The sequence below is a fragment of the Xenopus laevis genome, chromosome 3L, assembly GCF_017654675.1.
Source record: "Xenopus laevis strain J_2021 chromosome 3L, Xenopus_laevis_v10.1, whole genome shotgun sequence".
NCBI lineage: Eukaryota > Metazoa > Chordata > Amphibia > Anura > Pipidae > Xenopus > Xenopus laevis.
The window spans coordinates 67,913,967-67,936,551 of record NC_054375.1 but is presented as its reverse complement, the minus strand read 5'-3'; the positions used below and the strand labels follow the sequence as shown (position 1 = coordinate 67,936,551).

Sequence of the window (22,585 nt, the reverse complement as noted above, 5' to 3'; positions counted from 1 at the left end):
TGGCTGTGATTTGCACTTAGCACAAGCTAAGGTAATTTAAACAGTTGACAGCACATTTAAATTGGAAGCAAACCAGCTGCTGATGGAATAGTGGTGTAATAGCCAGAGTTCTACCTGAGCAAATTAATAATTCAGCAGACTGCTCCACAGATGTCAATAGCACTTATAATTAAGTGTACTTACTGTAAATGTATAGTTTACTGTAAACTTACTTGTGTTACTTGCAAGTCTCTAAATGGTAAATACTGTAGCTCCTTCATTGCTTCCGTCCTTTGATTCATTTACAAAGCATAAGACTAATGTCATGTGAGGTAGTTTCTCCACCACTGGAAAAAAGACCAAAACTGCTTGTGATGCCTCCAATTAACTTCACCGGAAATCTACTGTCACCACTGGTACATGTTGTTTTGGGAGTAAACCTGTGCATGATGGCATATTTGGGCTGCCCTGTAACTGCAGTGACACGAGTATTCTATTAAAGAGAAAATATACAGTACCCCTCTGTTAAATGAACAGTTCAGTGTAAAAATAAAACCTGGGTAAATAGATAGACTATGCACAGAGGCGGGCCAGGCAAGCGGGGTGCCCAAGGCAGCCCAGCTGCCAGCTCGCCCCCTCCCTTCCTCCATCACACGCGCATGCACAGTAACGGCGCTGGTGTGCATGCACAGTAATGTTGCTAGTGCGCAGTATCGTTTGGGGCGCATTGCATATGCTAAGTTCCAGGTGAGTCCGGTCTAGGGGTAGGCAGAAGAGGTAGCTGCCCAGCACCCCCTAATCGTTGCGCCCTAGGCAGCTGCCTCTTCTGCCTACCCCTAGTTCCGGCCCTGACTATGCAAAATAAAAAATGTTTCTAATATAGTTAGTTAGGCAAAAATGTAATGTATAAAGGCTGGAGTGACTGGATGTCTAACATTAGAAACATTTTTTATTTTGCACAGCCTATCCAATTACCCAGTTTTTATTTTTATATTGAACAATTCCTTTAAGAACGATTTTCCCACAACTACCGCTTAGGATCACAATGTCATGCAAGTTCAGTAGGAGGTTATGTAAAAAGGTACATAAACCCCATCTGAACTTGCATAACACTATGAGCCTAAGGAGGAGTTGTGGGAAAATGGTTATTACATGTCTAGTTTCCTTTCAATCTGTGGAATCAAATATATTCAAGTCTGTGTAAAAAAAATAGTTTTGAAAGTCAGATTGCGTTTATGCACATTTTTTTTTTTAAGTCCAACTGAATAAGCTGCAATGGGGGTATATTTTCCCTTTAAAAACAAAGCCAAATGGCATGGGTATTTTTGGACATTTCTCTATGTGGAAACATTCTCTCTTTTGACATTAGCCTTTATGGTTACGTAAAAGACAAGGGTTGACGCTGCAGTTAAAAAAAAAAAAACAATATGAATGCAGAGAATCTTTTAATATGTCAATGTTATTAGTTTTACATGAGCAACCTAACATGTTGATGAATAAAAAATCACATAAATATGTTTTTAAACAAAGTTTACCTAGCATATGTTAATATTATAAATATTTTCGAGGTAAGCTTGTAAAAGCTGTATTCACCAGGGGAGGGTGAAGGCACACAGACATTGACCCTGAATATCTACCCTACTGCATGATGACTACATAATAGTTAAAGGGCAACAAAAGGCAAAACACAATATATCTGTGTTGTTAGCACTAATAAAAAAACCCCAGTGTATCTTCTGGTGCCACTGATCTGGACCATAACTACCAATTAGCTTGTGGTTAAATGCATGCACATAGCACCAAACAAGGTTGCAGGATTATGTAAATCATTATTTATATTTTTGAATCTTCTGATCCTACCGTGTAATATCAGAGAGTTAGGTAACCAGGCAAACAGCACTTGGCTTGTTGGTATAAGGTTACATCTCTAGTGGGAAGATGTAACTTAAATTGCAAGGTTGCTGTCTGTGGGAATCTGTACAGTTGCCCTATTTTTGTAGTATTAATAAAAGTAGGTTATACTGAGCCTTAGGTTGCTCTTGAAAAAGGTAATTCCCCTGAAAACTTCTATTAGGTAAATTAAATAACAGGCATTTCACATGCAGAAATTTAACACAATTTTGAATCTCCAAAGCTGAACGAAAACAATCATGTCAACATGTCCAAGTAAACAGACTAATGTTACAGTTGTAAATTCCATTAAAAAAATCTTGTAACAACAGTGCCTTACGGACACTGCATTACCAAATATAAGACTACATAAGTAAAGCAAATACTTAATGGTATTATGTGTGATACTCTTATTTCCATATCATGAATGAATACATAAAATACATAAAATAACTGTATGCAGTTCTTTGCACTGCACTACTGTGGGACACACTGAAATTTCCAGGTGAGTAGTCAACATAGTCAAATTGATCTTCATTTACACTTTCACCATTGCTGTCTGTGTATATGCAGTCTGGACATTCACGGCCAACTCTTACTTTTTCATTATTCACTCTTACATTACCTCTAGCCAGCCTGTAACCTGGAATGAGATAACCCAATATAAGCAACATTCATTGATCAATAATAAGCATATACAACCAAGACAAAGTACATATTTGTGGCATATTTGGATTGAAATTACATTTAGAGAGTAAGCGGATCTAAACCCAAACAATTAATTGATGTAAATTATTTTCAGCAGTTTGAGACATTTTAATTTTTAAATCACGAATACAAGGCTTTTGGCTCAACTGAGATTCCACAAACATACGGTAAACTTAATACAGGAAGTACATACAAGTGCATAGGCGTTTAGGCTGTGGTAGAGTGACCAAAGAAATCCCCAAAAGGAGATCAAAGCTCCAAGGGAGATGTTGCTAAACAGAAAATGCATTCTTCATTTTAAAGGGTTTTGACATCTGTCCCTGGAACTATAGTGTCTGGAAGGCGCAGACAAGCCAGCACATCCATTCTAGTAGTTTAGCTCACAAATTGGAGTTCACTGTGTCCTGAGCTGTAGTGGACAGCTCAGGACACAGCAGAAAGGCTACCTGTCTGTGTTGGGAACACCCAGATGGGCTGAGGGTGGTGTCTGTCATTGCAAGTAGCAGAGGGAGTCTTTGATCAAAAGACTGAGAGTTTAAGTGACTGAGGAACTGAGGAAAGCCAAGTGTTCAACAATCCCCCCAAAGGAATATCGTTAGTACCCCAACCTATGTGTTTTGCTGGTAGTCCACAAGGGGTCCAGTTTATTGAGGGAACTCATCAAATGTGTGAAGGTAGCACGCAGTGGGCAGGATTTATTTTCATGATTTATATTTTGTATCCTGAAATGGTCATCCCTGTTTCTGAATAAACTGCCTTAAAGAGAAGAAAGTGTCTGTTGTGGATCTTGCAAACTTACAAGGCTAATGTCACAAGTGGTGTAGTCTGGCAAAAATGTGCTGGCGGAGAAAAGGTCAATCCATTGCCTAAAAGCAGGCAACTATGCATTTCCAGTCAAAATCCCTGTGTGCCCATTGCCAGGCAGATGCACAGTGTTTCAGTACTGTTGGAACATGGGGTGGATAGCAGTGGATTACCATTTTCTCTACAAATATACGTGTGAAATTAGCCTAAGTGTTAACATTCTAGAAGCAATGCCGCTGTAGCACTTCCTTGTTGCAAAAGTAAAAGTTGAATGAACAGGCAATTTATAAGGACAGATGAACAGGCAATGTTTCCTGCTTAGTCTCACCCTTTCTAAAGTTTTTTGGAGGGGTTTAAAGAATCTGAAATGTAAACAGAGAGCAAACACGACTTACAATCAATTGTTGCAAAGGGTGGACAAAAGTTGTAATCCCCTGTAAAACAACAAAACCATGGTAATTTTTTAATGTGCAAAGATACAGCTACAAGGCTTATTTACCTATGGAGTTCAACATTTCTTATACCCTAGTTGGTATAACTGGAAAAAAAAAAGTTTAAAATATTGGTTTAATTCCCCAACTGACAGTAAGTTATTCACATTAACCCCAGAATCATTTTCTACTAGAGAGAAATTTTATTTTATATATGTGTAGTCTGTTTTCTATCAATGCATAACTAATTTTTATCGCCATTTAGTCACCCATATTCGAGAGTATGTACTACAAATCCCATTGCCACTTCATCTCTTTCTGCTGGCAGCTGATGACTTCCCACTAAGGTATGCCTTATCATATACAAGTCTTATCAAGATCATGAGGGAAATTTACTAAAGGGTGAATTTTTGTCTGGGAAGGCTCCGCCACACTTTTTGCAACTTTGTCAGATGTTAATTCATAGCACATATGCTTATTCATCAAAATGCAAAGTTATGCCTTGAAAGACGAATGCATAGCAAACCTTTGTTAACACACTTACTCCATTTAATCCATCTGAATAGGGCGTGTATATACAGGTCATATACATGCCTTTATTAGTGGCTGTGGTGAAATTGCTTGAAGTGGCAACTTATTAAAAATGTCCAAGGAAGCAAAATAAAGACAAAAGAGATCTCTATTGTCCTAGAGATGAGCCCACCCTAAAACAAATGTGGCATGAGCTTCAAATGGTTAAAAAATGTAAAAAATATATATTTAACTTAACAGTTACAACTTTTAACATAATCCCACTTTAAAATATGAATAAAAGCCAGCATTTTGTCTTTTTTTTATGACTTCAGCATACAGGATATGATGTCACTGACATAAGATTGTTGAGGATGTAGCTTCATCTTATCAGTTATAAACTGGCAAAGCAGACAATGGCAAAAAGGTAGCGTAGTGGAAAATTCACACTTTGATGAATTTGTGGAGTAACGATCGTTTGCCTGAGTGAAACTGAGCTCTTTTGCTAGCGAATTGTCCTCTACGCCTTTTAGTAAATTGCCAATGTCAATTTGGCAAATTTTTCTAGCGACGGCCACTTCGCCCTTTAGTAAATTTGCCCCCATGTTTTTCTGATACAAATATTGCTGCACTAGAAAACAATTTCAGCAGTTTTTGAGCAGAATTTTGCTCACTGTTTCTTAAGATTAGCCCCAGATGTTGCTGGATTACAATTCCCACCTTTATTCATCATATAATAAATGCTCTGAGATATAATCATATGATTGTACTTTACAAGTACATTAGAGGACATTATAGACAAATAGCAGGGGACCTTTTTACCCATAAAGAGGATCACCGCACGAGAGGCCACCCCTTCATTTGAAGCAGCGTAGGTGGTTCTTCACAATGAGGTCAGTGAGGTTGTGGAATGCACTGCAGGGTGATGTTGTGATGGCTGATTCTGTTACTGCTTTTAAGAGTGGCTTGGATATTTTCTTGGACAGACATAATATCAAAGGCTATTGTGATACTAAACTCTAGTTAGTATAGATATGGTTATATATAAATTATGTGAAGCTATGCAGGGGTTTGTGTATGGATGCTGGGTTTTCATTTGGAGGGGTTGAACTTGAAGGACTTTGTCTTTTTTCAAGCCGATTTAACTATGTAACTATGTTACTATATAATCCATGAACATCTGGAAACCCAAGGTTAGGAAATATTGTGAATTCTAAGGAGCAGTGCCCTTCTGACATTTAAGTAGAAGTATACAAACCGAACTTGAAAAATAAGTCACTGTATATATAGTAAATATACCATAGTTATCGTCTCGTGATGGATTACCTGCAGTAAAATAACATTAAAAAGTTAGTATACATTATAGAGTTTTAGGCTGGAACTACACGATGCGTCTTCTTGAGATCCGATCTGAGAGTAAGCGCACGCGAGGAGACAGATGTGGCAAATATAATGTAAGTAATAGAAATGTCGGACCTTGTCGATGCAGGCATTCGGCACAACACTACTGTCGGATGTGAATGCTGCACGTTGCGTCTTCATCCGACAGTCGTGTCAGATGCACGCAGTGACAAGGTCCAACCAGTGTTGGACTGGCCCACCTGGATACCAGGAAAACTCCCGGTGGGCCCAGGGGTCAGTGGGCCCTTTTTACCATTCATGGTCATTCCCTAATTCTTTATGGGGAAAAAAGAGACAATATTGGAAGAACAGAGTATAGTAAGTAGATATAAAAGATTAGGAGAATAAAGAGGTTGAGTGAGGAGAGGAGGAATAACAGTTTGGAAAGTGGGCCCACTGTCTAAGGTTTTCTGGTGGGCCCCTGACATCCCAGTCCGAAACTGGGTCCGACAATTCTATTACTTACCTTATATTCGCTGTATCCGTCCCCTCGCATGGGCTTCCTCTCAGCGCGTCGGATCTCAATAAGACACATTGTGTAGTTCCAGTCTTACACACAGAAACGTCAAAGTCTAAAGTATAATAAAGCAGATCAGTTAACACTCTTTCACTACTGGATGGAGTCCTGCTATTGCTACCTGCATTGCTGTTTTCCCTTGACGAACTCCATGTCAGTACTTAAGGGGATAGCCATCTAGGCACATGGATGGAGGGGACAAACACCTGCCACCAAATGCTCTGAGAGCAATACAGGAAGGCAACTGAAACACAGGAAGACATGGCATACCAAAAATTGCGAATATAATTACCTAATTTCCCCAGAGTCTCTCCTGATAGTCGAAGCCCGGTGTTGGCTGGAGGGGTCGGCACCTCTCCCAATCGTATCTATGTAGAAAATTAGCCGAAGATCCCCGCTATACTAGCTTGTGTTGTTCGGCTAATTTTCAACATAGATACCAAAAATTGCCCCACCTTATCCAGGAGCTGAAACAAAGAATACCTTTTGGGCAGGCCTAATGCTTTCCCAAGATTAAAAGAAAACTTTGCTCCCAATGGGAGCAGAAGCACCAAATAGATGCCAGTAGGAGAGTGAGGTTGGTATTTTAAAACTTGGGATGCTTCTTCTGATGGGAGCAGTGGGAAGGGGATCACGGTAAGCATGAAACCATCTTTCCTATCATTACATAATACAACCATCAGGCCTACTGGATTTGTGTAACCTAATGTAATAACATCAATGACTTCAGTATTAAATTCTATTTGTGGACTAGCCATGCATGAACTTTCTACTCCGTGGTAAAACCCTGCCCCTTGGGAACCTCTGTTATATAACTGTTCTTAAAATGGCATCGACATCTTGAGCTGATTACCATTAATCATTATCAAAGCCAAGTTTTAGCTATGGGGCAATAACCTGAGGAGGGGAATCCTTAATCAAAAATACTGCTGTTGGTCCCTCTTGCTTATGAACCCCCCACTCTCTACTTATTAACCGGAGACCACCACCACTAAGATAATAGTTTTTATGATTGTGCCACTTATAAAAAAACAAACCCTGAACCTCAATTCCATAAACAAAGGGAACACTTAAATAAATGTCCTAAGTCTATAGACAGAGGAATATTTTCCTCTATTTCTCTAGTTCTGCTGAATTCAGTAATAGCTTATATAGCTGTTATGTTTGCGAAGATTCTCATTTATCCAGGTCACGATATATCTATAGAAATAAGTCAAATCAACTGGACTTGCTGTGTTTTTTTCCTTAAAGACATTTCACCAGTCATCCAACTGGCTTTCTCAAATCAGAATAACATGTAAATATTCCTTCAAGAATATATATCCTCTGGAATGTTGCTCCAGCATTATATAATATTATAGCTGGAACTCCTTTCTTAGAAGAGCCAATATTTGTGTACAGAGCCAACTTTGGTGTCTTGTATTATTTTTTTACAAGACAACTTTGGTGTCTTGTATTATTTTTGTTTGTTTTTTAAATTTGTGCTATTTTGCTGCGAGGGAAAGTGACCCAGGCAACCAGAAGGATGGCTAGATTTTTACTGCTATTTTTATTGTTTAACTCACAATTTCCTATTCATCTTATAAAACAACTGCCCAAACTTTTGTAAGTTCAGTGAAACGGTTTATATTATAAAATGGAGAGCTATGTCAAAAAGTTAAGTTGCACATTCTTTCAATACTCCCAGTCTGCATTTTACAAAAAGTTTATGTAAAGGTGCTCCTGCTTTTATGCATTTGTAATTAATCTAGGATAACAAAAGTTAATTGATACTGTACATACTGATACATCAACTGTTGTCCTGTTCTTACCACATGAAGCCACATTGCATTTTTCTCCTCCACAGTTAGAACATTTCACACCCTGTATGAAAGGGACTTGTCCTGGAACATTTCCACTTCAAAAATAAAAAGCTTAATCAGGAATCATGGAAAATCTTGAATCATTAAATGTATTTATTATGTGTGACACAACTTATTTAATAATATTTCAACATTTAAAAACATATAAAACATACTATATTCCTAAACCATTAAAGGTAATGGTAATGTGCAGAAGCACAAGATAGATTTATGCTACAGCACAAATTGCAACTCAGATATGTACTCTGTCTTGAAAAGGGAATACAAGTATAAAAGTGAACAAAACTGCAATTTTAGGCATCTGCAGATAACTTACCGTGGTCCATAAGTGCAAGTGACTACATATGCAAACTTATGTGCACAGTATGCAGCACCACAACCGACTTTATAAGTAGATGCCCAAACAATCTAGAAATAAAGAAAGTACAGTTTAGAAACAGTATAGCATACCAGTGGAACAGTATACCATGTATTCCCAATAAACCCCCCCCCCCAACATTCATTTTACATTTCAAAAAATAGTTTGCCTGTTTAGGTAAACCTTAAAGCCCCTCAGGTATTTTGTCTAGTCAAGTAGCCCTGGATCTATGGAAAGCAAATATAACTCCATTTTTCAAACACTACTATGCCCTATTAAATTTAAACATATATATAGTTTACATTTGTAGTGGCATAGATACTTGATGTGTGTTGCAGTTTTACTTACAGTAAAGAATTATCAGAAGAAGGTAAGATGGTATCTGTACCAGCATGCATAAATCCCTTGACAGTAATCGGTTAGTACAATTGATTCTGTGCTGCTTTCAGAAACTGTTCACATCTCAATCAAGCTCAACTGAGCTTCAACTGTGTGTATGTATAATATATTTTCTGTGTGCTCCACTAGTATATTGTATGAAGTTATAGCACATATGTGAATGTGTGCATACATGAGCTCATAGCTAAGCTACTGAAATATGGCTGGCTGCAGCGACTGAAGAACAGACTCAGTTTCAACTGGTTGTGTCATGAAACAACTAACCAAGCCACTGACAAGTAACCACAAGGAAATACACAGAGGGTAGGTAGAATGTTGCTAAGAAAGTGATCCTGTAAACTAATATTTTAGTTTATTTGGTCTATTAACCATATATTTCAGCAATCATTACTGGTAATGTATTTATATTTTTAAAGCACTCTCAGCAAATTAAAAAAAAAGAAAGCTAAAACATGGCATGCGACAGTTGTGTCTTTAATATGTGTACCTTACCTGTGTAAAATGGCTACAGTCTTTACCAGGCGTACAGGAATTATTTTTAAAATTGTAGAAGTTACTTTCAAGTCCCCAGTTAGTAACTATTTTAAATATGTCAATGGATGGACCCATGTAAAGGTTTTCTCCAACTTGTTTAAATCTGGGATATATGCTTTCTTTGTTCAGGTGCGGGTTTGGTTCCTTTTTACAATATATAGTCCATGCTTGTGCAAGTTTTGCCAAACCTACATCCCATGACTGAAAAAAACAGAGAAAAACAGTACAATTGACTAGTTCTATAACATTTTAATAGTCCCAAACTATTCATAGGCATTTTCATTATAAAAATGAAACTGTAACAAAATTGTATCACAAAACCGTAGTTATGCAAAACAGAGTTAACACTACACAAACTATTACTAGCATGAGTCTCTCTGCACCCAAAAATACTAATAATCTAATGGAACATGGACACCCCACAGTTAGCATAGGGTTCTTAAGCAGCAACAGTGCAAGGGCCCCTAACTGAACAGTACCTTTCAACTAGAACAATGTTCCAACCCTTTTCTTAGTATCAACATTACACAGGGAGCCTGCACAACAACACAGGGACTCTCATCAGGGAACAATATAAAATATTTTTTTTCTGCAAGCTTTAGATGGAGAATGATGCCTTGAATGTTACTACTCTCCCCATAGTGCCATTTTTTTGTTTATACAGTTGACACAAAGCTTCAGGGAGATGACAGGGAAGGGTAACAAGGCACTGATCTTGCTTTGACATCTCCCTGATTGTTGCATTATGTGAGCTGCTTACGCATATGCAGCTGACACAGAGCAAAAGAAAAAGAGAACAGTAAAAATGCAGCAGTAACTATGCTCTCTGTCTAAAACTGTTTAAAGCTGTCTAAAGGGGATGAGTAACTTGGATGATCACTATTCCCTAAATACTCACCCACGCAAATGCTAGAGATAAGTTCGGTATTATTAGTTATTATAAGATCCAAAAGAAAATTATTCCTAATAGGTTCTTGAACGAGCTGGAATAAAAAGTTGTCGTTGAGCATATTTATAAACCTACTGGCTTTTTCTGTCTTGGCAACCCCATTACCCCAGTCAATGTCTGGATAATTGAATTTGGGATGAATACTCCATCCCAAATGAACTTGATCAATGAATGCAACATCTTGGTACCAGATCTAATTTTCCATGTGTGTCTGTATTTGTGATTGATAGTGTGCAGTGTGCACCACTTGCCTTTTCATAGCCAAAGCAATGAATTTAGAATTTTCTGACAAACAGATAACACCACTGCTTTATATAGAAGTTCAGGAAGGGTATTTATGTTTGACAGGTCATGCAAAATGCAGTCATTATCATTACCCAAATTTAGTTACATGGCATAGGGATACTGTATACTGCAGTCTTCATACAGCTAAAGATCAGGCTCCACATCTACTTCCTTTTTTAGGTTTGTTACCCCTATAACCTGGGACTACTGGATGCCACGGGTCATTCCTTGCTGACAGTTTTAGCATGCACATCAAATCACTGGTGGGAAGAAGTTTTTATGTCCGTAGGATAATCTGTAGTGGAAAATGTGGGTGGGTATACTCCTTACGTCTGCAGCCAGGTACAGATACCAGAAATTTTGGGATGGAGTGAATTATTCTCTTTCAATTTGTCAGCCCTGTGATGAGAGTTGAAATTATATTACAATTGGCTTTAAAGCGGTTGTTCACCTTCAAATAAACTTTTAGTATGATGGATTATTTGTCATTTTTTTTAGTTATTTCGCTTTTTATCCAGCGGCTCTCCCGTTTGCAATTTCAGTAATCTGGTTGCTAGGGTGTAAATTACCTTGGCAACCATGTACTGATTTGAATTAGGGACTGGAATATGAATAAGAGAGGGCTTGAATAGACCAGCAATAAAAAGTAACAACAGCAATACATGTGAAGCTTTGTAGAGCATTTGTTTCTAGATGGGGTCAATGACCCCCATTTGAAAGCTGGAAAGAAAAAGATGAATAAAAAATAGATAATAAATAATGAAGACCAATTGAATTGGCCATTCTACAACATACTAAAAGTTAACATGAAGGTGAACCACCCCTTTAAGTGTGGAAATGCTTTATTGTGTAACCATACTATATTTTAGGGTAGAATATGGCAGGTGTGAGTGAAAGGGGTGCAGGGAAATGAACACTGACAGGTATGGGAGAAGAGGGTGCTCTCGAGTAAATAATGTACAAATCTGTCAGGGAGGGTAAAAGAGAGGAAACAGTCGTGTGAATAGATGTCTTTTCCTCATACTATAGAGAGAGAGCACTGTGTGTGTGTGTAGAGAGACACGTGACGGTCATACAGATGGCGGTCTCACCATGTGTAGCATGTTTGCGGCTTGTTTTCCGAATTCATTCCGAATGTCATTATGGGCATTCAAAAGATCGTTGACAAAACGTTCATTGGTATATGTGGGTGTGGGATCCAGCTGCCGTGCGTCACAGAGACTAACAATCAACATGAGCGCCAGCAGCCACATCTTCCACTGACGACCACTTTCTGGCAGTTTAGATAAAGTCCCCTCAGCCGGTACCTTGCCAAATACTGAAACTTACTGTGCATTACCCGGAATCACCACTAGGTGTCTCGCTACTGTTAACTAAAAGCATAATACACCGATACACCATACCTCAATATAAACCCCCACACAATGCGAACTATAGCATTGCCATTATAAGCAGTATCCCTTAGTTGAAAACACCTAGCAAATGACAAAAAAAAATGCAAATTTTAGCGTTATCATTTAAAGCATTTCCCTGCTTTGCATAAGGAAGTGGAATTGAAGTCATACTTGTCGTGAGATGTGTGTCATTCATTCACAACTGGATAATCATTTACAAATAATCATAAGGACCTATAAAATATCTTCTTCCACGAGGCACTTCAGCTGCAATCAGAGCCAAGAGATCTTCTATCTGACTCACAGGTAACCAGTTCCACACATGGAAACAAGGAACATATTGGACTGAAAGTTTGGAATTGGATCTGGTGGTCTTTTAATCATTTGTACTTTGTGGAAAGAATCTGTTGATGAATTTGTATTTGCATGTTAATATGTTAAATATGAACACAAGGAAGGAACAGTTCAGCGTACAAACAAAACTTGCTAAATAGAAAGGCTGTGCATAATAAAAAATGTTAATCAGAACACTACTTCGTCCTTAGCATGCAGGTCAGATTAAAAAGAAAACTAACTGACAGTTATGTCCCGTGCGGTCCCCCTTCAAGTCACTTTCCAGCTTTCAAATGGGCGTCACTGACCCTTTCTTAAGATCAAATGTAAGGCTACAAATTTATTGTTATTGCTAATTTTTATTTCTCATATTTCAGTCTCTTATTCAAATCAATACATGGTTGCTAGGGTAATTTGGACCCTAAGTACCAGAATGTTTATAATGTAAATTGAAGAGCCGCTGAATAAAAAGCGAAATTTAAAAACCTTAAATAATAAAAAATGAAAACCAATTGCCGATTGTCTCAGAATATCATTCTCTATGTCATACTAAAAGTTAACTCAAAGGTGAACAACCCCTTTAAACAGTTTTATTTTTACACTGAACAGTCCCTTTAAAAGGAACAGTAACACCAAAAAATGAAAGTGGTTTAATGGAATGACATTACAATGTATCGTTATGCTATGGCCAGACGATTGTGAATTTCAGCCTGCTGAGAAACGCAGGCCAAGAATCCGCTCCCCCAGCTCTGCCTGCCCACACTCCAGTGCAGGAAGACGTGGCGTATTCTGCGCCAAAGCGTAACATTTTGCACCAAAATCCACCCTGCCTGAAGAAAAGAAGGTGAGCAGCAGATTCCGCAATCGCCTGGTCCTATCCTTACCCCACACTGGTAAAACTGGTGTGTTTGCTTCAGATACTAAACTATATTTTATGCTGTGGAGCCATGAGGCAGCCCTTCAAGCACAGGATACACAGTAGATAACAGATAAGTCCTGAAGAATCCCATTGTATACTACAGAGCTTATCTGTTATCTGCTGTTTAACCTGTTGCTTTTCTACTTTTCCAGCTTTCAATAGCTGCCCCCATTGCCACACAGCAGCTTTTTTACATTAACTATCTGAAGCAAACACGCCAGTTATATCAGTGCCGAGCAATAGTATATTATATTTTCATTACTTTAATTCATTTAAAGTTTTTGGTGTTACTGTTTTTACTATAACAACATACATGTGATGAGTCATGGAAGGAGTAGTTTTAATGGTAAACTACTGAGGTTTAGAATGCCGTTTGTTGTGATTTACTTGCTCTTATACAGATATCGGTAACTATCCTATAAACCTTTTTAATGTAATTATTAAAACAGGTTTAAAAAGTATTGCACTTTCATATATTCATTGCTGAGGTTAGATCACTGCCTGTACGACGTGGAGGTTGGCACAACCACAACTCCTGGAAGCAGTGACTATATTCCCAAATGAGGGTTTGTCAGTATCTATCTATGAGACTTTCACTCAGATTTCACTCATTTGTGGATTCCACTTGTCACACAATATATTCACATTGACATGGACTGAAGTAGCACAGTATGATGTTAAGATGAAAAGTAAAGGTTTGTATGTTTTTCGAAGCATACAGTGCCTCACTTTATATTTAGTGTTGTTTCTTGTGCACTTACCTTTTCAAATGCAGACCTGATCAGAAAAGATCAATTTCCCTAATTTTAAATTTTCCCAGATTTTACATTTTTTTTTCTGGTCCACTGAAAAATGTAAAATGGTGGTGGTGAGGGAGTTTCTACTGTATCATGTTATACATTTTTCATGAAAAACAGTCTGGCTAACATATTTGACAGCAAGCATGACAACAGTTCAGAAATGTGTCCTTGGAGGATATACATGCTACTTACAGTACTTAGGTCTGACTTTATTTGTCTGTTCTGTTGTTTCCAGTGCAAACAAATTGTATCTATCTGTACAATTGTATTATCACATTTGTTTCAAACATGATGCCACATGTTTAGTATTAGTGTTTAGTTCATAATTATGAATATCTTAGCTTTGTGGTAGTACTGTGTTTGGCACAGCACAAATGCAAACATCTTTAATATGTGTTACTGGTGCATTAGGTTTAAAAGGCTAAGCAGTACATCACCAAAAAGCACATTGCAGATTCTTCATTACTAATGCTCATTTCAATTACTACAATTAAAGCACTTACTTCTTGGGTGTGTCTACCAGGGCATTAGCTACGTAAATTCTGCTTTTCTTGCTTCCTTATGCAGCTGAAATAGAGATACTGACTGCTTTCTTTTCAGAATACCACTCTCTTAATTGTTAATGAAGATTGACTGACTCTGGCTAAATTTTTTTTTTTTTTTTGCTTCTGTAGGTAATTCAGGCATGCATTTTTTATGTATTTCTGGACATTTTTAATAATAATAATAATAATAATATTATAAGCATAACTTTTTTTTCACCCATTCTGCAATTCCAATACCACTTTGAGAATGCATTTATTCTTATAGGCATAATGATGTACCCCTGTTGTAAAACATAAGGATATCATATTGAGGAGTTCCATGACCATATAAAGGCACAAGTCCTTTTATACAGGCCATGAAACTCAGAGATGACTTTGAATATCTTAATATTTCTCAACACAGGTACATTAGTTTTTTTTATAATACACAAGTTCCAGTGACACATATCACTGAACACCTATTTTAACTGGTGACATCACTAAGCATAGTTCATAAGGATATACTTTACAGAATATTAATGGCTCTCTTGTGTACTATATAAAAAACACTTACTATGACACATGAAAAGGTTTGTGTTAACTTTATTTGCATCTCATTCAATGGTTTGAGAAGATTAAAACTATGTTGGAAATTTGTTATGGTAAATATATTTTCTTTTTCATGGTAAAGTAAGCACGACATACAAAGTATAGCAATCTGTGGTTCAGGAATTTCCTAATCCTTATCAACTTCAACCCACACCTTCTGGACATGGCCCAGTGATGTCAGAGATGACATTAAAGGTGGGTGTTATTAGCACAGCACCGATTGAAGCAGAGGGATGGAGAGAGTAAAAGCTACGGCACACTGCAGCTAGCCAACAGAATCCCACACTCAACCCAGACCCTAGGTTTATGCACAGGCTTCAGTCTGAACCTGCAGAAATGCAGGTATTAGACAGACTGCATATCAAAAAGGTTACCGGTACTTATATTTCTAGATTTACTCACTGCAGGGTGATCCATCTGTTTACTGCATATTATAAACTTAATCTGATGAATTATGACCTTTATAAATAATTTCTAAATTTGCTAAGAATAATCCTAAATATATACAAAGTTAATGCCAAGAGCTATTACAGTTCAGTCACAATGCGTTTTCTCAAGCCTTCCTTTAAAAGGATAGCATCTTCATTCAAGTGATCGCGGCCTGCTACTTCCAGTGAATCAGTGTTGTTACAATCCTCCTCTGCCACATACTCAGTCCTGTTTGTTTCATGAGAATTAGTTAAGGATCCTTCACTTTCCTTTTCATCCTCATCTTCCTCACGAAGGTCAGTACAGTGCTCAATATCTTCCAGATCTTTGCAGACATCGTTCGCTTTAAAAGTAAAAACAAAGCTTCAGATTTGTACTGGTGTTGGATAGACAACTATCCTATTATGTGAAATTAACATTTAAGAAGAAAAACACAATGTATGAATATAAAAACATGTTAAATTCAGTAAAGTCCAGTATGCACATAGTTAAACTAAAGAGCATAACAGGTAATATGAATTTTCTTTGCAATTGCTGTTATACTGTACCTGAACATTTATCCACTCCAGTTTTCTTCATTAGTTGTCTGATCTGCTGCAGCTGATTCATTATTTCATCTTTTTGCCCATTAGCTATGGTAGTAACACTAGAACAAGATCATTATGATTTACCATTAGTTCTCATTAAATATTTACATCAAATACTCTAATTCCAATAACAGTTGAACAGGTTCATAAAAAGGGGATTTTTTTTTTGTGCTCAGTGATAAATCCTGTCCTTCAATTTCCATGGGGTTGATTCCCTTGCCACAGGAATCAGGGCCGCTCCCTTCCTTTATAGAGCAGGCTTGGGTCCCACCTCTGGTTGGGAATATACACCCATTCATTTGTACCTAACCTGGAAACTGATCCAAATGGAGGATAACATATGATCAAGATTTCTGTCTATGAGGAAACCCTGTATCTCTAAGAAAAATCTGAGAATCTGATTTATTGGTAAGTACGCAGTAATCCCATTCTGTTCATCTTTTGCAGGGGAACACATGCACCATAGAGAAATCCTAAAACCAAAAGATACAGAGGGAGGGAAGAAAAAAAACTTATGGTGAAAGGACTAAAAGTGTGTCCATCTGGAATTTCTATTTCAACAGGACTGATCCCAATGCCAGGCTTTATAACCTCCAGTTCTGGTCCAAATAACTGGAACCTGAAAAGGAGAGAGTAATCAAAGACGTTTTGGATGCAAAATCCACTGACTTGATCCTAAGTCAGAGCATACATCTGTTTGCCACTTAAGACAAACCCTGCCTGTGAACTTGGTCACATCCAGTGATATAGACCCCAATATGTACCAGTGTTAAAAATTTTGTGATGGGGCACAATAATTTGCAGTTACATAAGTTGCACTGCTGCTTAAGATTTTGGGAGTCCCTTTTTTGACAAGGTGCAGTTCTACAACAAGAGGAATGCAAGATGGCTTCTAAACTTCAGTGACCCAGTTAACTTAGGTAGAGCAACCACCTAAGCCCCTTTAAGGATTATATGTCATGGTACATTTGTACCCACTCAGGTGAAGAATAGGAACAAAGGCCTAATAATCAGAGGAGCAGTCCCATTTACTCACCGCTTCCACTGAATTCAAACCCTTACAGTCATGTGACTAAAGATGAAACAGATACATTTTTTTCCACAGATTATGTGATTTCATTCATATTCAATAAGCAAATTATGGTTCCGATTCTGGTACAGAGGATTCAGTTTTTGTCCAAATAAAGGTTTAGAATATTAACTATAGGTTAAAGACTCACTGCCAGAGTTTAGCTGGTAAGAATATTAAAATAGGGGCATGACGATTAGGTGTTTTTTTAAAAAAAATTTAATAATAAAGGACAGTTAAACACAGCTCAAGATGCGATAAATGTTCCTTTGAAATAGAGCACATAAAGCATCATTGGCACAATTATTCATGAATAACAGTGTTGCTAACTTTCCCTTGACACTTTTCACTGAAGGGAGAACACTAAATACTTGCCAGTTAGACAGTGGATCCAGCTGTGAGAGTAAAGAATTCAACATGTTCTCCGTTTGTAAAAGATGACGCTCTAGTTCAACAAGCTGGTTTTCTAAAATTATGTAAAAAAAGAAAATATGTTGAAATGTTTAAACACTACCTACATCTCTGAAATTACATTTATTGTAACCATGATCCCAATTAGGAATACCAATTACAATGCTTCCCCGCCCCCACGTGAAACAAAATGTCAATTAGGCTTAGTCAAAACTTTTTAAATTAAAGATACATTCTAATTAGTCTTTTAACCTCTTGCCTGCTGTCAAGAAGTAATGGGCTTCAAGTTATTTGAATAGGGAAAGTAATACCAATATCCTTCACAGCTGGCACTCTGCACACACCTTTAAAGAACCAATACTGTGTACAGGTCCTTCAGTGTCCTCTTCACACCAGAATACTTTGAGACAAACACCCAGAGAGTAGTCAAATTAATGGAAAAAGCCATTAAGGCATTTACCTGGGAGATACTTAGCACAGACTGAACATGGTACCTTCTCAAAACAAAATAATGTCACAGAGAAAGAACTTTACTCTTTTTGGCACAGTTCTTGCCCAAAATGACACTGCTGTAGGTGTAGTAGTGGTCACTGTCTATGAATGGTCCAGGAGCAAGGGTTAGATATAAAATTATACAACAGCCATTTTGTTGCAGCTTCCTAACTGAAACAGAAAATAATATTGACAGATCAGAAAGCTGTTGTACGCTTCAAATAATGAATGCGTAGATGAGCAGAACAATTATGTCTAAAGTTCCCAAAGCAATAGAAGTTCAGTTGATGGAAGACTGCTTGTCAGGACTTACCCTGGTGGTCTAGTGGGCAGCGGGGTCCAATGTCGCTCCTCCGGCGTGGACGCCCGCTGCGCAGCTCCTTCTTGGTCAAGTGCTGGCTCCTCTATGGCGCGCTTCCGGGTTTATGTGCCGGCGTGATGACGTCAGGCGCAATGGCATGAAATTCAAATAGTATCTAAAGGGGCTTTTGCAAATTTCACATTGCCCATTGTTGGGTTCAATTTGCCTTGTTCCTGGGTGCTTTATAACTTGTATCCTGATTGATCTACTGTGTTTTGACCCTTGCCTGCCTGTTTGACTCTTCTGACCTCTCCAATCCTGATCCTGCCTGTCTGTGACTATTCTGACCTCTCCAATCCTGATCCTTTGCCTGTCCACGGACTATTCTACATTCTCCAATTCTCTGCTTGTGCTGGCCCGTCTGCCTGTTCCTGGTGGTGTTCTTCCTTCCAGTATCCTGGTGAGACGATCATGCCCCTTTGCTTGTCAAGAACCGTTTGCTTTGCTGCTCTCTCAAATAAGACCTGGTGGCATCCAATTAGCCGAGGGCTCCTCCCGAGGTGAAAGGCGGCGGTTAAAGGCAGAAATGAGAGCCGAGACCAGGGAGCCTAGCTTGGGTTCTGGATATAGGGTGCTGAACGTGACACTGCTGTGAAGTGACAGTATTTGAGACTACTGAAGTAAATATATACCTTAGGCGGAATGCACAGAAAAAAATGGGAAATCCCAATGTGTTATAAGCTTTTACCAACCTATACACATAGTGCTGTGGTATAGGATTTAAGACTACATCCAACTAGATACCGCCAAATTAACTGTAAATAACCTGTACATAAAAGCTTTACACTATAGAAGAGGGATCCCCCAACCATTTTACTTGTGGAACACACTCAGATGTAAAAACTGTTGGAGAGCCACACAAGGAAGAATTCCTTGGGGATGCCAAAAAAGGACTATTACAGGCTAATTAATAGTCCCATGCTAGCCTGCAAGAGGCTCTGTTGGAGTAAACGTGCCTTTATGCCTCTAAAACTTGAATTTAAGTCAGGAATTTCAAAGCGGACACTTTCTATGAGGCCACTGGGAGCAACAACAATGGGAGGGGAAAGCAACATGTTACTCACGAGCCACTGGTTGGGGATCACTGCTATAGAACATTCATTTTAACAGAACTGACATATAATCTATATAGAACACATAAGTGTTCCAATCTGATACTTGCTAAGTGCAATTTTAGATGCAAACCATGTTTTTTCCCCACAATGCATAGTTTTTCCCCATAATTCCAGTGTAATTTCAGTCATCAATTAAAAGGATGTGTGTGCCTGATTCTTTTGATGTACAGTAAGTGCAATCATCTATTGATGCAAGCCACTGTGGGAACTCTGCAGCTATTGCTACCTTTAAAAGGTGGCAATAGAGTTCCCTTGCATCATTAGGCGAAATTACGCTTTCTTAACATTGTCATTTTTGTGGTGTTGCTGTTCTACAAAACTTGCTAATGTTTTTTGTAATATTTCCTGACACTATCAAACTTTCTCTTTCAATTTTGTCGCAATGGTGTGATTCTTATTCTATAAAAAATTGTGATTCTCATTTTCAAAGTCCTCTTAATAAAAACATCCTGTAGTAAAGTTTTTAAAGTAGGTAGCCAAATTCACAAACAAAAACAAAAAAAGTACCGTTAGAGTAACTGATTTTAATAAACAAACAAAAGAAATTCCAAAAAAGTTATGCCTTTAATACACTAACAGTCTTTATCTAGAACAAAACGCAACATTTTCTCTGCGGTCTGTGACCTACTCCCACAGTTATCACTGACTTCAATGGGAAACAAGAGAAGGAGCAAGTGAAAAATCTTTTCTGCCCAAACAGGTATTTTTGGGTGTTTTGTATTCTGGTTGTGACAGCCCTTGGGTCAAACAACATACGATTGTTTTGCACTTGGGTCAAACAACAGGAAAGTGGATACATAAGGAAAGTGGATATTTATGCTTATTGTAGTCAGAGTATAAGCAGACTTTTGATTCTGAGCAAAAGTCAAATATTTGGAAACTTAACGTTTGTTTTATAATGTACAGTAGATAGCATCATGAAACATTTATCTTTAAAGTAAATGCTTTACTTTGCATAATTCTAGTAGAATCTCTATGTATCTTTGCTAGAAAAGAAAACAATATATATACTATGGAAGGCAAAATGTTTTACACTCCACCACATTGTCTATGCCATAATTAGTACGGAGTATGCCATAAACACTGCAGCTTGGTACATAATTCTTTTTGTCATGGTAGGAAGCAGGTAGACATGTAAACTTAAATTTAATGTATAATAGCGATCTATCTTTATGTGTGTGTAAAAGAAAATAACTACCTGTTTCCTTTGCCTTTCTTTTGTTTGCTTCTTCTTCGACCTGTGCTTGATTATTTTCTTTTGTATTTATCTGTGATTAAAAGAAAACGTGCTTATGCTATATCATTCATATATATTACAATACTCTGTAGATATTAAACTGTCAGTTTGCTAACATTAAACAAAATGCATATATAAAAAAAACAGTACATTTCCTGTTTTCCTTTCTAATTAATTACAGAGGTTTTTAGCATAGGAAACATGAGCACTCTAATGAATTATAAAAATAAGGATATTCAGCAATAAAGGGTAACATAAAAATAAAAAGTTAATGCTCCAGCACACATATACTTGTTTGTATTATCCCTAGCATAGAAGTAAAGCAAATTCTACAATAGGGATATAAACACTTTTACTAGCTTTCTTTTATGTTACAATTGTTTAGCTAACATAGATGAAATTAGCATTTCTTAGAAGCAAGTCATGTGAGTATACAACTGTGCAGATCTAGTTCTAATATGTTAAATAAGAATTTAATTTTAGTTTTATACAATTAAGTTAAATTTCTGACAATTTAATAATACGTTATTTATGTGATTGAAATAGATAGTGGTAAAGAGGTATTCATCAAAGAAACTAAAGCTCTTTACAGTTCACAGTGAAATTCAGATGCTCTTTTGTCATATCTATGGGATTTTGGAGGCATAATTATCAAAGGGTAGAAGAGAGTTACATTTTTTATAAAGTTATAAACTTCCCATGCAAGTTATAGGTGAGCTGTGGTGTGGAGAGCTCTATTTCACTCCTTGATAAAAATGCCCCTATGTTTACTTGAGCACCACACATGTACAGTAAAACTGAACTATACAGACTCTGATTGTACTTTATACTTTGTTCTTGACAGGTGTTTATAATTGTCACTCAGGGAGGATGACATGTTTTATAAATGGCTATAGGTTTTATTATACTATGAGTATTTTAGTGAACCTCAATTAGGCACTGTTTTTTTCTGTTGGGAGGACACATTCTGCATAATAGATCCCATAACTGAACAACATTGGCATTACATCCAAAACATACACTATATCAATTTTGATAAAAGAGAAAAGCACTGTTTGAAAGTTAACCTTACTTTGGTGAACTTGAATGCTGCAAAGAGTGCCACACCTATGGCATAAAAGGGCATCAGAGTGAAAGCAATGCCATGGCTTCTTCCATTCATTTTCTCTGTTTTAATTTCTTGTTCCATTGAACGTCTTAAATTATTTGGAATGCTCTTCTTTGGTCCATCTGGGGCCATATTTGCTTTACCATGTTTACCTGGGGGAAAAAAACAAGATACATTTCCAGGTACAAAGAGTTCACAGAGCTAGACAGCTATAGTCTGAAATTTACCTCTACTAGCGAGGCCGGGAACAGGGGGAATCTTGTGCTGCTCCTGCTTGCTGGATACCTCTCTGGTTCCCACGCCGCCAAAGATCCTGGGCATGAGGGTTACCACTACCAGCGCAAGAGAGATCACTATCATTAACTGGTTGACGACTGACAGCGCCATGTTCTCACTGTTTTTGACTACCGTGCACACCCCACAATATTAGCACAAAATGCTGCCACCACTTCCTTCTCCACTAGAGTTCAGTCAGAATTCGTTGCCCCCGCCCTTGCAGCGCCAAAATTATAATTATACAGGGACGAAAATGGGTAGCGCTTCTTTGCGTATCAAGCCTCGTTATGGCTC

The 22,585-nt window shown here is 37.7% G+C and overlaps 2 protein-coding genes across 2 annotated transcripts; both read right to left on the bottom strand.

Moving 5' to 3' along the window:
* Window positions 1–1,215: 1,215 nt before the first annotated feature.
* Window positions 1,216–12,851, bottom strand: LOC108705023 (GLIPR1-like protein 1). Its single transcript, XM_018241795.2, has 7 exons — window positions 11,719–12,851; window positions 9,352–9,594; window positions 8,419–8,510; window positions 8,052–8,137; window positions 5,622–5,648; window positions 3,777–3,815; window positions 1,216–2,512 (listed from the first exon to the last, which is right to left on the bottom strand). The coding sequence occupies exons 1-7, from the start codon at window positions 11,878–11,880 to the stop codon at window positions 2,280–2,282; spliced, it is 882 nt and encodes a 293-aa protein (XP_018097284.2). The 5' UTR covers window positions 11,881–12,851; the 3' UTR covers window positions 1,216–2,279.
* A 2,333-nt stretch (window positions 12,852–15,184) lies between these two features.
* Window positions 15,185–22,547, bottom strand: ccdc107.L (coiled-coil domain-containing protein 107 L homeolog). The gene is made up of 6 exons (XM_018241797.2): window positions 22,243–22,547; window positions 21,980–22,167; window positions 20,869–20,938; window positions 17,667–17,757; window positions 16,184–16,281; window positions 15,185–15,978 (listed from the first exon to the last, which is right to left on the bottom strand). The coding sequence occupies exons 1-6, from the start codon at window positions 22,400–22,402 to the stop codon at window positions 15,734–15,736; spliced, it is 852 nt and encodes a 283-aa protein (XP_018097286.1). The 5' UTR covers window positions 22,403–22,547; the 3' UTR covers window positions 15,185–15,733.
* Between the last annotated feature and the right edge of the window lie 38 nt (window positions 22,548–22,585).